At 51.0% G+C, this 13,912-nt stretch overlaps 5 protein-coding genes across 5 annotated transcripts; 2 read left to right on the forward strand and 3 right to left on the reverse strand.

Moving 5' to 3' along the window:
- Positions 1–603: 603 nt before the first annotated feature.
- PV06_01906 (uncharacterized protein) lies at positions 604–4,477 on the reverse strand (the record flags this gene model as incomplete). The annotated part of the gene is made up of 2 exons (XM_016402542.1): positions 604–4,142; positions 4,236–4,477. 2 exons carry the CDS (start codon positions 4,475–4,477, stop codon positions 767–769), a joined length of 3,618 nt encoding a protein of 1,205 aa, XP_016266439.1. The 3' UTR covers positions 604–766.
- Positions 4,478–5,452: 975 nt separating this feature from the next.
- On the reverse strand, positions 5,453–7,579 carry PV06_01907 (uncharacterized protein). Its single transcript, XM_016402543.1, has 2 exons — positions 6,332–7,579; positions 5,453–6,280 (listed from the first exon to the last, which is right to left on the reverse strand). Exons 1-2 carry the CDS (start codon positions 7,436–7,438, stop codon positions 5,693–5,695), a joined length of 1,695 nt encoding a protein of 564 aa, XP_016266440.1. The 5' UTR covers positions 7,439–7,579; the 3' UTR covers positions 5,453–5,692.
- Positions 7,580–7,731: 152 nt separating this feature from the next.
- PV06_01908 (uncharacterized protein) lies at positions 7,732–8,905 on the forward strand. Its single transcript, XM_016402544.1, has one exon. It carries the CDS (start codon positions 8,012–8,014, stop codon positions 8,807–8,809), a length of 798 nt encoding a protein of 265 aa, XP_016266441.1. The 5' UTR covers positions 7,732–8,011; the 3' UTR covers positions 8,810–8,905.
- PV06_01909 (26S proteasome regulatory subunit rpn11) lies at positions 8,866–10,299 on the reverse strand. The gene has a single exon (XM_016402545.1). The coding sequence runs from the start codon at positions 10,078–10,080 to the stop codon at positions 9,058–9,060; it is 1,023 nt and encodes a 340-aa protein (XP_016266442.1). The 5' UTR covers positions 10,081–10,299; the 3' UTR covers positions 8,866–9,057.
- Positions 10,300–10,441: 142 nt separating this feature from the next.
- Positions 10,442–13,485, forward strand: PV06_01910 (histone deacetylase RPD3). Its single transcript, XM_016402546.1, has 2 exons — positions 10,442–11,842; positions 11,892–13,485. The coding sequence occupies exons 1-2, from the start codon at positions 10,814–10,816 to the stop codon at positions 12,885–12,887; spliced, it is 2,025 nt and encodes a 674-aa protein (XP_016266443.1). The 5' UTR covers positions 10,442–10,813; the 3' UTR covers positions 12,888–13,485.
- The last annotated feature ends 427 nt before the right edge of the window (positions 13,486–13,912 follow it).

Consider the following 13,912-nt stretch of genomic DNA (forward strand, 5'->3'; position numbering starts at 1 on the left):
GTTTCAAGTGAAAACAACAAGTCTTGCAGACAGAAACCCACACAGACCGTATGGGAAGTTTTGTTCTTTTTCTTTCTTCTTTTCCCCAAAGATGAGCTCTCAAGACAAAAGGAAATCTACCTGTACTTACTTACCGTACTTCAATACCAATGTCCGCGGATCAAATTGTCATCTGGCTTACGTCGCCCTGTAACCGAATGACGGGTGGAAGGCCTGAAAACGGCCCCCCAGCGCTGAAAGTCCCATTCCGAAACTTTTAGTCGGAGCAATTTCTTCCCGTCAGAAAATTCAAGGCCGGCAACCAACTGGACTTTGCATCTCGGAATGGAACCCGCATGTGAGTACGTATGGATACGGGACACACGTCTAGGATGAAGGGGGTTTCATTTTTTTGCCCGGTAGCGCTGTGGAAAGACGGGACCGGAGACACAAGAAGACATCTTGTGCTGTTGGCCAGCGACATCAAGACGAGTACAAAAGGACCAAGGACCCACGTACGGGATTGCCTTGAACACTGCAGGCATATGATATGATACACTTGTACACGGTACGGAATGCGTCAACATTGAAAAGAAGCAGTTTGCACAATGTAAATAGATCATTTGAAATTATATATATCTTGTAATTATTTCTGTTTGCCCCTCATGCCATGTTTCTTCTTCAACAAAGAATGCGTCTCTCCCGTAAAAATAAGGTATGAACACTGATATGGCTGTTCTCAATATAGTAAAAAGCTGTTCCTCGTCCGTAACTTCATGTCGTATATCTACATGACAACACATCGACTTCCTTTCTCCTTCTTGCCTATAGTTGGACTGTTGTCCGCGGGTAGTGTTTGTGACCGTCGCTGATCCGGTAAACTTTCACCCTTTTTCTTTTTGCCTCTCTTCGTCTTCGCTCGGGTCAGGCGAGATGGGTTAGAAGGGTTGTCACCTGTCCAGGACCTCGTCTCCTGGTATGCAGACTGCCCTTGTGGCGCGAACGAGCCTGCAGACACCATCTGATTCGGCATGACCAACTGTCCCGCGACACTGTGTGACCTTGACCCCGGCTCCCCTGGTCCATACGAACTCGATATGCTCTCGATGGTGTCAAGCCTACTGCCGATCGGGGGTCGTTGCGAGTAGGAAGCTAACAGATTTGGAGTCGACGAAGACATGGGTATGTTTCGACCACTACCGCGAGAGTTATTTCGAACCAAACCATTGGGTGTCGTGATGGCTTTGTTGAAGGAGGGAGCGTTTGCGACGCCAGCAGCACCCCACGCTCCTCTTGGTGGAGATGGAGGCACCGCTGAAGGACGACTAACGTCCTGCATTGCTGTGTTGTGATTTTGGAAAGCGGCGCCATTCGTCGATGGCACTGGTTTTCTCACAGTCTGTGAAATGCGACGGTTTAGGTTGGCCATTTGATCTGTTGTTGGAAGAGAGAAGTTATACCCCGCTGCAGAGGCCGAAGCAGGTACCGGTTCAACTTTTGGAGGTGGAGGTGGTCCAGTGGTGACATACTGTGAGTTACGCATCTGTTCGAGCGTTGTCGGAGTTGGAGGGACAGGGTGATTCAATCGAGCTTGAAGGTTAGCACCAGTCAGAGTGATAGAACCAGAGTCAGATGGTTTCTGGGAGTGTTGTGGAACAGGCATGGCATCGAAAGAATCAGGCTCTGGGCGAGATACACGTAATGGTGATACACGTTCTCGTTCCGGTGTATGATGAGATGATCTGTCAGAGTGAGACACTGGTCGTGACGAGGACTCTGCAGATATCGTTGGGACGAATGCCTGATGTGTCGAGATTCGTTGGTCCTGATCGGTTGGTTGTCTAGCTGGATATCCAGAAGGTAATGGCATGGGCATCGCAGAGCTAGCTGGAGCTGCTGTGTTTTCTGGAGGTCTGATATGAAGAGGCTGCGGTACATTATGAGGCTGCACACCAAAATGTAACGGATGATTGCTCGACAAAGGTCCCTGGTTGTGGCCAAAGCTAGGCTGATACATGAGTGCCTGACTCTGTTGAGGGACATGACTGTTTTCGGGAATCCCCGCGAGAGGCATAGGCACAGGCATCGGCATCTGGCCAGGACCTGCGTTAGGACGAGGCTGCACGAGAGGCGAGCCTAGAGGCGGACCTGGGTGGACCTGACTGGGAAAGCCACCTGAATATGGCGGAGGAGGTGATTCCCACCCTTCCCCAGATTGCCATTGCTGTTCAGGTGACCTGTGAAAAACCAAATGGCCGGTGTCTTGTGATGCCAACGGCGGACGTGGTGGATATCGTGCCGTGGCAAAACCCGCTGCTGTCATAGACCGGTGTAGATTTCCCGGAGGCTGTTTGGGAGTTCGAGGAGAGGCATTGGCCAAATCTATTTGTGCATCCACATCAAGAGGCGAAGATGCGGGAGATGGGATATTGTTAGGTCGTCGTTGATTCCAAGACTGATTGGCAGATGCCGTGGTTACAGATCGCCCGAGAGGCATCCTCATTGCGCCTCTTCCACGGTCCCGCACGCTACGACGTCTCTCGATAGCCACCTCGATATCCATATCACCAATTTGCTCGGTAAGCAACTCCGGCTCTTTGTCACCAACCTCGATGGTAATTTCACGATCCTGACCAGAAGACGGCCCATAGTCGAAGTCGAGTATCGATACGCGCGAACCGTCGACGGGCATTGTCTCGTCTCCGAGTTCCTCCACAAACTGATCAACTCCGCCGGGTGCTACTGCTATTAATCTTTTGCCAGGGAAAGCACATTCTCGGACTTCACATCGTTCAACCCATTTGGCTGCCGTGCATCCATCCAGTGTCCTTATTTGTGAACATTTGACGAAGAGACTTTCTCGCCAGTCAACTTTTGCCGCCAATGAATCTTCTTCAATTTCCTCGCTGCTTCCAGATACCGAAGGCGAATATGCCATCAGCGGTTCGAGGTGTCCAGTAGCAGAAGTCAGGGAAACTTTTCCTTGCAGGCGTTGTTCGTGTCGTTCGACGACTGAGCCCATGTCGGGACTAACATCCAGCCTTTCTGGCACTCCGTAGATCCAAAGGCCGCTCCCACTAAATCCAGCCACGACTAGAGTGCCACATGCTGTGGCAGTTGGGGCCGTAGAAGGCGCAGGCATGCTGAAGCGGCGATTCGTTGTCGGGTTGAGGAAAAAGGCTACGCCTGTCCGCGTATCATCGGTTCTGACAGCTCGGTAGGACATCAAGGAATGATCGTAGGCAAAAAGCCAGCTGGCGTCACCTTCCGTATGGCCTTGCATCAATTCTGCGTGACTGCACACGCTACTCAGCTGGGGAAACAGTATCTGAGTGGTCCACATTCGACTGTGTACTTCCTTCGGTGGGAGGTCGTTCTCCGTGTAAAAGGGCGCAGTGATGACCACCGCCGACGGCTCCTCTAAGCTTTGCGTACTGCCGTAAAGCATCGACCCATCACCGGAGAAACTCAAACTGTCCACCCCTTCACTCCTGACGGCTCTCCGATCCGTCGAGAGAGCGGTAGAAGCCAGTGAGAACACTTCAACACCACCATCATAAGCCGCTGCCAAAACCGTGCCTTGTGGAGCCAATGCGATGGTCCGAGGTGGACTGTCCATCATGATAACCTGCACATGTTGTACGCCTTTCGAGGTCAAGTTGTATATGTTAGTCTGATGTTTGGATGATAGAACCGCTAGTGTGGTTCCATCGTCAGTCACTGAAGCTGCCAGTGGCCGTCTCAGCGTCTTCAATTCGTGAGTAACAGATACAGGCTCCGTGATTGCATCGATGACATATATCCTTGAGGAACTCAGTGCGAGTATGCATTGGCCATTGGGGGAAAATGCAAAGCGAAATGCTTCAGCTCCGGGTAAGGCTGCAGAAGAGCTCGCGCTGACCGAGATCAAGTTGATCAAGGTCTGTCGAGGTCGTAGATATGCCTCGAACAGATTCCGACGAACTTCGGCTGCAAATTTCGTCTTGAGTCGATACAGGTCATTCTTCCGGAAGGGCCCAGTTATAACGGTGTTGGCCAATGCGTATGACGGACAACGGGATAGATGATGTGCGTATAGTTCCCTGTTCTGAGCTGCTTTATAACAAGCCCGGTTCAAGATGGCTAAAGACGCGAAACTGTTGACATCGACCGTCCAAAGTATTCTGGATGAGGTCAGCAAAACATGTTTACAACAACCATCCGAGCATTGGGGAGAGCCAAGCAGTTCTGACAGGATTCAAAAAAAAAGTCATTACCTTTCTATGACCTCGGTGGGCAATTTGTGGAAGGCAATTGCATCTCGTGTCCGCTCGTCTGAGCCGTTGGACGATGGTTGAGGCTGGTCGTTGGGAGAGCGATGGTCATGTGATGTGGGCGGTGGGTGGAAGAAGTCAGCCTCATTTCGACTCGGATCCAGTGGCTGAGGCGGAATGTCATCATGAGAAATGGTCGACGAAGTCTGGACTGACGATGGTCGCATAAGCATAACAGGCGACATGATGCAGAGAGAGTGCAGCTGTAAACCAAAAAAAGAAGCTATTCAGACAATGTCAAACGAGAGGACATTGCTGATGGGGGCCCTCGTTGCCCGTTCCTCCATGGACGCGTCGCGAAGGAGAAGCTCCCTTGAGATGGCGTTTAGAAACGACGACGTTTAGGCTTTGCAATTTATTAATCGATGTTGACTGTCATGTACAAGCTTCGTGATGGTGAGCGCTGAAGTCGGTTCTCGATGGTGTTGTATGTCGACCAGTTGGGATTATGGTGATGTTTTGCCAAAGTACAGTCAAGTATGATGTTTGGTAAGAGGGCGACGACGGGGGTTTGTTCAGTAGTAGTGAACGGTTTCGGGCCACGGCACAAAGAGTTGAGTCCAGTTGTTAGTTAAGGTACCTAGCTTAAGTCCAACCAGTCCAGGTGGTCAGCGGTGGCCCCTGTAATTCGTACTCGTACAGTAGAATGGGCCAAGCTGGAATGGAAGAAGAAATGGAACCCTGCTTTTGCTTAGTTTGGAGGTGCCTAAAGATGATGGCGCACAGCAAAGGAAGCAAGCGAAGCCGAACATTCCAATCGCATTACGCAGTCCCAGTTAAAAAGTAACATCTGGGTTTCTTTTCTTAGATCCCAGACACAGTCTAACGACAGAGCCCCAATCTCTGCTCGGAAAACACCGTCGTCAGACCGGCGGAAGCGAAAGGGGGGCCACACTGTGTTTCGCAGTAGGAATCAGGTCCCGGCTCTTGAAATGACCGTCAGACAGCCTCGCCGATCACCTAGGAGTCGGTGGCTCCCTGACATCAAACATCTTCTACCTCAGCTTTCCGTAAGAGTACCACCATCTCTTCCCCAGATTACGGATGTACCTCTACGGCATTGCAACCCTGGAATCTTCACACTATGGATAACGTTGAATTCATCACACCGAGCATGGACGGACATGTTGCTCCTTTGGATTCTAACTGCAACCCTATCCGTCAAGTCTTGTTTCCGATTAAAATCACCCAAGTCTGTCTCAAACACCACTCAAGGATAAATAAAATAACTGTACATGAATGGAGATATGGCGGCCTAATACGGAGGATGATGCCCCAGCTTTGTCGATTAGACCTGCTGAACTCATCTTCGCACTGCCCGTGGAAAACCCCCCTAAATCCTACATACGTCGCACTTTTATACAGATCGTCACTCGATCAAAGTATTACTTTAGACCACCTCATTTCTTCTCCTCTGCGGGCTTGTCACCACTTCCCAAAACTCCCGAGAACCATCCGCCAAGGTTCATGTTCTTCATGGCCTCTTCCTGCATTCTCTTCTCCTCGGCGTCTCGTTCAGCCAACCACTTCTCGCCTTCCTCCTTGATCTTCTTGTCGAATTCCATGTATTGCCGCTGTCCTCGTTCTCGGATTTGATCCCAAAGCATCTTTCCTTCCCCAAGACTTTCTTCCTCATGAGGCTTGGATAATCCCAGGAAGGAGCCTAGGCTGCTTAAACTCTTCTTGGACTTGTGCCCTTTCTTTTCTGCTTCTTGCTTCTCGAACTTCTCGCGAAGGAGCTTCTCCCGTCTCGCGAATTCTGCTGGAATATACTTGCCTTCAAAAGACTTGAGCACTTCTCTTGCGTCCTCGAATCCCATTGTTGCAAGGTACTCCAGGAACGGAATGAACTGAATTAGGGTCTGGTCATTCGGGTCGCCTTTCCATTTGGGGAGGATGATAGCGTTCTCGGGTTGATTCTTGACATGGTTGGGATCGGTGTCCATGATCAACACCTTCTTGAGATCACGGTTAAGGTACGAGAGGTCCTAGGAAAAAGTCAGCACTTGTTTGCTTCTAGAACGAGATTTGAAAGTTACCTTGACGTGGTGGCCATCCTGGTACACGGTAGCTTCACGGAACAGCGGCCATCGGATGGTAGAATATGGGTCCAACTTCCTCAGCAACCCTTCGACCACAGCCATGGGCTGGCTGGTGAACAGAACAATTTCGTAGTAGCTCCCGAGATATCGCAGAAAGTAGTCCACGCCAGGACGTTTGGCGACGCGCCACCCGTGCTCTCTTGTCCACTCAGAATGTACGAGCATGTCTTCCAAACTGAGGACGAGGGTAAAAGGGAATCGCATGTTCGGATCTGGATCTTCGTCAGGCAGCAGCTTGGTGGTTACTGGATCTCGATAGTAGCTCATGGTTGAGCCAAGGCGAGCTTGGATTCGTTTCCAGAAGAGTCCCAATTGCCAGCCGGACGGAGCATCGGTATGCTTCTTTGCCTCCTCTTCGTTTTCCCAGTTGCGTCCCAAGTAGACGGAGTACCCGACGGCGCCCAGGCCTAGTGCTAAGTACATGTATCTGAAAACCGCATTCTTCTTCCGGTCACTGGATGAGACGTATTGCTGGCGGGGAGTTTCACCCCGACCTCGGTCACCTTCCTCAGAAGGCTTCGGCTCGTCCGATTCTTCCGTGATGTTGAGGCTGGCCTTTCGTGCGTGAGGTTGCTGACTTTGCCCGGCTCGACCCAGCTCTGCATCCAAGGTCGATGGAATACCCTGTCTCAGATCAGGGAGAGGCTGCTGAGACTGTGGCTCCGACTCAGCCTGAGCATCTGTGGTCTCTTGTTCCGATTGTGTCTCTCCTGCAGCCGCATTTTGTCTCTGCCGGTCCCTCATTGACCTTCTTGTCGCCCTCGACACTGAGCCAGAAACATCATCGAGGTCTCGAGCAGGGTCGACTCCAAACGGCGGCGTCTCTGGAGGTTGGTCATCCTGGGCGGCAGGGTTTGCCGGACTTAGAGGGACTTTTCGAAGGGGCTCTTTCGATGCATCTGGTTGGGAATTGGTGGGATGTTTGTAGTCGGGACCTTTAATGCCTTGGGAGCGACTGTAGGCTCGTGCTGGTGAAAGAGCATGCGCAATCAGAGGCCGGCACTGTCGTGGCCTCAAGAGAGGCAAAACTGCGCGGCTTAACATCCTGGATCACTCATAACACCACCTGCCAGAAGTCCTCGAAGATACCGGGGATGATTTCAAGATAGTAAGGTAGACAGTAGCAGCAGTTTCTCTGAACCACTGCACGCTTCGAATTTGGAGATGCTTTCGAAAACTTTCCCCAGCGTCACTCAGAACAGAATCATCACCAAACTGCGCTCGGGTCAATGTATTACTGCCTTGGCGGGAAAAAGCGGAGAAACCTGCTGCTGCTCCATCTCCTCTTTAGTCTCTTCTCTCCTCCTCTTTTCTTTCTTCTTCTTCTCTCCTCTCATGAAAGTTGCACCGAGGAAATTTGATCCGCCGATCACAATCATTGTATGTTCGAGGGATTGTATTAGCTCGGGAGAGTAAACCACGCCGTCCTCTTCAAGAGCGCGAGAAGAGGTTCGCCCAATGATCTTCGTCGCCCCGTAAGGACGCAACATTCTCACCTTCTACTGCCTGCTATCCATTCCTCCTACTTTGTCAGCCCTACAGTCGCAATGAGTGCATGAAACCCGAGTCCGGTCGCGTGTGCACTTGGTCTCGTCCTCCATATTACCAGGCCCCCAAATGCCGCCCTCCTGGAGGACCGGCCTCGTGAACGCCTTCCCTATTCCCGAAGATCGCTTGAAATCGAAAAAGGGCTTCTCCAGGAAGGCAATCGACGAGGAGGTTTCTCCTGACTCCCCGGAACCAGATGTACCGGCCCTGCCTGGCGGACCGTTCAAGTTCTTCGAGCTGCCCGCCGAGATACGTAACAAGATCTACGGCTTGATTTTGTTCGGCAAGCCGGGTTACAGAGGCAAGGATGGACGGAAGAAGACTCGCACTTCGATCCTGGCGGTCAGCAGGAGGATGCACCAGGAGACATCATACATTCTGTACAGCTCTCTGAGCTTCAGGATCTTTCCCTTGCAGGACTTCACGCCCGCGCCCATCATCCAAGAATTGCGCCCGATGTATCGGGCCATGGTGACAAAGTTGGAAATGGTGGTGGGCTCGAGCTGGGCCAGTCCGCCCAAGACGTGGCGGGTCAGCAAGCTCCTGGCGAGACGACTGGGAAAATTGTCCGCCGTGCAAAGCCTGAGACTGTTTGTGCAATGCGACCCGAGTACGCCGACGTACGAAAAGTACAGAGTCTCGCTCAATTTCTACACCGACTTTTGCGGCGATCTGCTTCGCGATGTCCTGGCAGTAATGCCCCGGCTGGAGTACATTGAAGTTGACGGGAATCCAGGCGTGGACACGCAGGGCCCTTTGGTGTCTCGACTACTGACCGAGGCCGACTTCAAAGGCAAGACATGGACGCTGGGGCCAACGAAGCCCTTTGCCACCCCAGAAGGAATTAAAGTCCTTTTCTGGGTTTGATTGTGTCAGCATCATGATTTTGCATGACTTAACGAAACGAGCGAATTGTAAGCGAATTTTAATTATCAAACAATTGTATTGTCAAAGGTTTTTAGCATCTCATAACGCTTTTCTGCGTCGAGTCTTGCACATTCCCGCAGGTGCCGCCAATGTTTCGCCTGTCTATGCAGCAGCCGAACGCCATGCCCGCCATGAAATCTGTAGATACAAGTTACACAGTCGAGTGCCGATCTTTTCTCGTGACCGACTCACAGTTCTTCGTCCACATCCATGTCGCCATCTGCACCATTTGCCAGCCCGTGACCATTTGTCTGATGTGCCTTCTTGGGGACGCTGGCTTCTTTGTCGATCGCCTGTCTTGATACGGCGACAATATTGTCCTCTATCAATCGCTGCCCAACATCCTCGATGTGCTTCTTCGGGTCCACCTTGCCAACATATCGAGTTTTCAGCTGCTCCGGTGATAATTCGTTCTCTTCCCTGACTCTGCGCTCGTAGCCTTCTGCGAGATGGACAAGTTGTTTCAGACCCTCTTCGTTCCGTTTTCTCTCGCCACCAAAGCTATGCGGCAGCTCCAAACCTTCTGTCCAGACCTCTTTGTGCAAGTTCATCAACATATTCTCTTCCAACCCTGTTTTGCGGTATTGGATCCCAATGCTGTAGTAATGTCTGTTCAATCCGTGGATGAGTGCTTGGATCGAAGGCTTGTTCAGATGTCCCAAGTTTGAAGTGGTCTGGCGGGGTTCTTGTCCCATCATCATGGTTTGCGGGTTGATGAGGCGGAATGCGTCAATAACGACCTTGCCCTTGACAGATTGTATGGGATCGACGACAACTGCGACCGCACGAGGTGTGAGCTGTTCGAATGATTGCTGGGTATTGATATCGACACTCGATAGCCAGCATCCAAATCCTGGATGCGAGTGATACCATCCCACTACAGTCTCTGGCCGACCGGTTTGACGTAGCATGTCCATCATCTTCGTCTGGAAGACGGGGTCAACGGATTCTACTGAGACTGAAGTTCCGGACTGTGGCATGGCAAATACATCGACGACTCGCACGGTGAAGTCATCCACAAACTCTCCAAGCATGAGACCCATGACTTCCATAGGTACGCCGGCGCGACCATGCCTTAACATTTTCAGCAAAGCAAGGGAGGAGATGTAAACGGTTTCTGAGTTATCGACAAGATTTGTGTCATGGCCAGGGGCGCTTCCAGGGATGCCCATGCCCGAGGCAGCCGCAAGCATACGATTGAATCGGTCCATTGTGGATTATGTTGTAAGAAATGGATCGGTACAGGAGGGAGGATTGAGAATCGTGGCGTTGAAGCGCCGGACAGAACTGCGACGGAATCGGAGGTAATATGTATTGATTTGGACTTTTGGGAGAGCTCTGGATAGTACGATATGAAGAGAAGGAGATCGTCAAGTTTGAAAGACTCGGTGATTCTTATTGAAGATGTTGGCGATTTATTGACGACAAGTCAAGATGCAGCGCAAGTCACAGCTACAAACCCGCGTAACCGCCTCGCCGCCTGAAGATGAATCGGCCAACCTTCCCCTTTCCAAATGATGCGGCAGGTCTAAACAGTCCTTCCTCGGTCAACTTTCTATGTCAGGCTTTACACTTGTTCCTCCTCCGCGTTGAACTCAAGTTGGAGACGAGACTCTGTTAAAACGATGTAAACCAGTTGACAACTTCTGTGATCCTTATGGTACCCAGTCAAAGCTGGTATATTCTGGAACATCAGCAGGCAGCAGTTCTAACACACGAAGTCAAACGTCTTTAGAAATTTGGCCCTCGGTTTTTCTCACTCTTTGCCTCCTCACCTTCTCTTATAAAAGCACCCTTTCCCTCTCAACCAACAATCGTCCTAGCTACGACCTTCTCTGATCGAGAGCCTCAGCAAGCGCAAGAAGAGTCTGTCATTCCTCCTGAGCATACGATCATTTACCTCGTCGGTTCCTGGTCGTCTTGCGCGACTGAACCACTGTCATTATGTCTTTCGCGCCAGTTGATCCCCCGAAGTTGAAGGGCGACAGCAAGAAGAGGGTGGCATACTTCTACGATTCCGATGTTGGAAACTACGCCTACGTATCGGGTCACCCCATGAAGCCTCACCGAATACGACTTGCGCACTCCCTTGTCATGAACTATGGCCTCTACAAACAGATGGAAATTTACCGTGCGAAGCCTGCGACCAAGTATGAAATGACGCAATTCCATACAGACGAATACATCGATTTTCTAGCCAAGGTCACACCTGATAATATGGATTCATATGCAAAAGAGCAGCAAAAATACAACGTCGGAGACGACTGTCCCGTGTTTGACGGACTCTTTGAGTTCTGTGGTATTAGCGCGGGTGGCTCCATGGAAGGCGCGGCACGCCTCAATAGGCAAAAAGCCGACATCGCGATCAACTGGGCCGGTGGTCTGCATCATGCGAAAAAGAGTGAAGCCAGTGGGTTTTGCTACGTCAACGACATCGTCCTGGGCATCATCGAGCTGCTACGATTTCATAAGAGAGTTCTTTACATTGATATCGACGTCCATCATGGGGACGGCGTTGAGGAAGCTTTCTACACCACCGACAGAGTCATGACCGCCTCTTTCCACAAGTACGGCGAATACTTTCCTGGCACTGGTGAGCTCAGGGATATTGGCGTAGGGTTAGGCAAGCACTATGCTGTCAATTTTCCTCTCCGTGATGGCATTGACGATGCCTCCTACAAGAGTATTTTTGAACCTGTGATCCGAGCCATCATGGAGTTCTATCAACCTGAAGCAGTCGTATTGCAATGTGGTGGCGACTCTCTCTCGGGCGATCGACTTGGATGTTTCAATCTCAGCATGAAGGGTCACGCGAACTGTGTGAACTTTGTCAAGTCATTCAATTTGCCCACTCTGATTGTAGGTGGGGGTGGCTACACAATGCGGAATGTCGCCAGAACCTGGGCCTTTGAGACTGGATGCCTCGTTGGAGAGCCTATGCACCCTAATCTGCCCTACAACGACTATTACGAGGTAAGATGCATGCAAGGGCCTTTGTTAAACCTGGACTAACTCCATATAGTACTATGCGCCTGACTACGAACTAGATGTGCGACCATCCAACATGGACAATGCCAACTCCAGGGAGTACCTTGAAAAGATCTTAGTTCAAGTCCTCGACAACTTGAAGAGAACTGCCCACGCGCCATCTGTACAGATGACTGACGTACCCAGCCAGTCGCTCGGGATGAACGATGATGACGAAGCAGCTCTGGACGATCTAGACGAAGAACAGACTGGCGACATCCGCGTGTCTCAGCGTAGGGCAGACAAGTACGTTGAGAAGAATGGAGAACTATCCGATAGCGATGAAGAAGTTGTGGAAGATTCAAATGGACGTCTCGGCAGTAGGAAACGACGCATCATTCAGAATTATCGCAAAATCACGGATGTTGGCAATGACTCTGGACTCGAAACTGGAAGCGGGGTTGAAACGCCACAGCAAGATTGGAGCCTTCCTGGGGACGAAATGAACGTAGACGAGAGTTTGAACGATGAGATTCGTCAAATTCTAGGTGGGAGTGCTGCACCTGCGAGTGGTTCTGCGGTTGCTTCAAAGCCACATTCGCCTGCTGTAGCGGCCGCCGCCGATGGTGACGTCGAGATGGGAGATGCGGATGCTGAGCCTGCCACTACCATCAGTCCGCATGCAGCTGATGAAGAGTCTACCATCAGCGTCGAGAACAAGCCCGCCCAACAGAAGACTCCTCCAGAGTCGCCCTCTGCACAGCAACCGACCGATGGCGATATGCCTGCTTCGACGACAACGAAAGTCGAGGGTGCTGCTGATGATACCCGTGCTGTAGTAGTGGCAGCGTCGTCCGGCAGCCAGCCAGACGCCACAGGAGCACCGACGGAAGAAACAGCAGTCAAGCAAGAAGTCGCTGGAGATGACGAAGTTGCCAAAGCGCAAGAGGAAGGCAGATTAGAGAGAGAAGCAGCCAATGCAAAGGGCGAGGCTCGAACTGAAGCTGCTGCTCGAGCAGAGATGGATGATGGGCCTGAGGCAGAGCTGTAGAGTGGCCCAGGCGGGAATGACGCAGACAATGAAATCGCAGAGGCTGAGGCTAACAGCAGACTTTCTTACATGCGTACCAGGCCAGACGCATTGGAACTTCCAGGTCGTCCCAGAAGTCTCCCCAGAGGTTACGGCTACCCTAGATTCGAAGATCTGTTCCAGGCTGGCGTGGCGGAAGTTAGCAAAGAAGGGAAACGAACATTACGAAATGGGAAGACAATCTCACAATAGCTACGACTCTCTTGTGAGAGAGGTGGCGGGAGATGCGCCGACAGAGAATTAAAGCCTTGTTCCTTGTGCGCTAGGAGTATGGTCTGAATTGATGGTTCTGCACTGGGTATGTATTGTGGACGGTTCAGCCAAAGCAATGATCCTCGAACTCAGCAACATACACTGTAGGCAGCAGGGAGAGGACGGAAGGCGTGTGGCGCGACAAAAGTGCTGGCTTAGCATATTGACATGGACACGGAGTATCACTCGCCAGGGATGGAGTTGAAGCGGCTCTCGTGTGCGTCGACTGTATTTGTACCTGATTTTACTTCGTTGATTTGCATTGATAACGATACCACTATTTTCCATTCTAGCCAGAGTATTGCATAACTTGTAAGAACCGATTCAAGGTAGATCTGGTGGCTACAGTAGTCCGTAGTAGTAGGAGGTGAGATCTGGGTATAGAATAGGCATCCGGATGAATAATGGTAATTGGGATTGGCATGAATTGTGTCCATACGGAGCACTGAAAACACTTTTAAGCCTGTGCTCCCGATGAGCTTAAAATATAACATATAAAAGTTCACCCAACGCTATAGTATCCGTATGGCTGTAGGAATGAGTTGGCATGGATCAATACCACTTGCATGAGCACCTAGGTGAGGTAGGTGAGTACCTGGTGTCGGAAGGCGCTTCTAAGTAGTGGACGTCGGGGCAGAGGAGGTTGACGATACTTCGTATATGGGCACATATGACAGACTAAGAGCACTAAGAATGATTAAGAATGATTATGGAGTAGAATACAAGTACATAGG

Source organism: Exophiala oligosperma, assembly GCF_000835515.1.
Source record: "Exophiala oligosperma strain CBS 72588 unplaced genomic scaffold supercont1.2, whole genome shotgun sequence".
Lineage (NCBI taxonomy): Eukaryota > Fungi > Ascomycota > Eurotiomycetes > Chaetothyriales > Herpotrichiellaceae > Exophiala > Exophiala oligosperma.

Coding starts and splice junctions, on each gene's coding strand:
- PV06_01907 (XM_016402543.1), bottom strand. CDS start 7,438: ATGTTAAGCCGCGCAGTTTTGCCTCTCTTGAGGCCACGACAGTGCCGG. Junction 6,281..6,331: donor AGGATGGCCACCACGTCAAG/GTAACTTTCAAA, acceptor ACTTTTTCCTAG/GACCTCTCGTACCTTAACCG.
- PV06_01908 (XM_016402544.1), top strand. CDS start 8,012: ATGCCGCCCTCCTGGAGGACCGGCCTCGTGAACGCCTTCCCTATTCCC.
- PV06_01909 (XM_016402545.1), bottom strand. CDS start 10,080: ATGGACCGATTCAATCGTATGCTTGCGGCTGCCTCGGGCATGGGCATC.
- PV06_01910 (XM_016402546.1), top strand. CDS start 10,814: ATGTCTTTCGCGCCAGTTGATCCCCCGAAGTTGAAGGGCGACAGCAAG. Junction 11,843..11,891: donor CCTACAACGACTATTACGAG/GTAAGATGCATG, acceptor AACTCCATATAG/TACTATGCGCCTGACTACGA.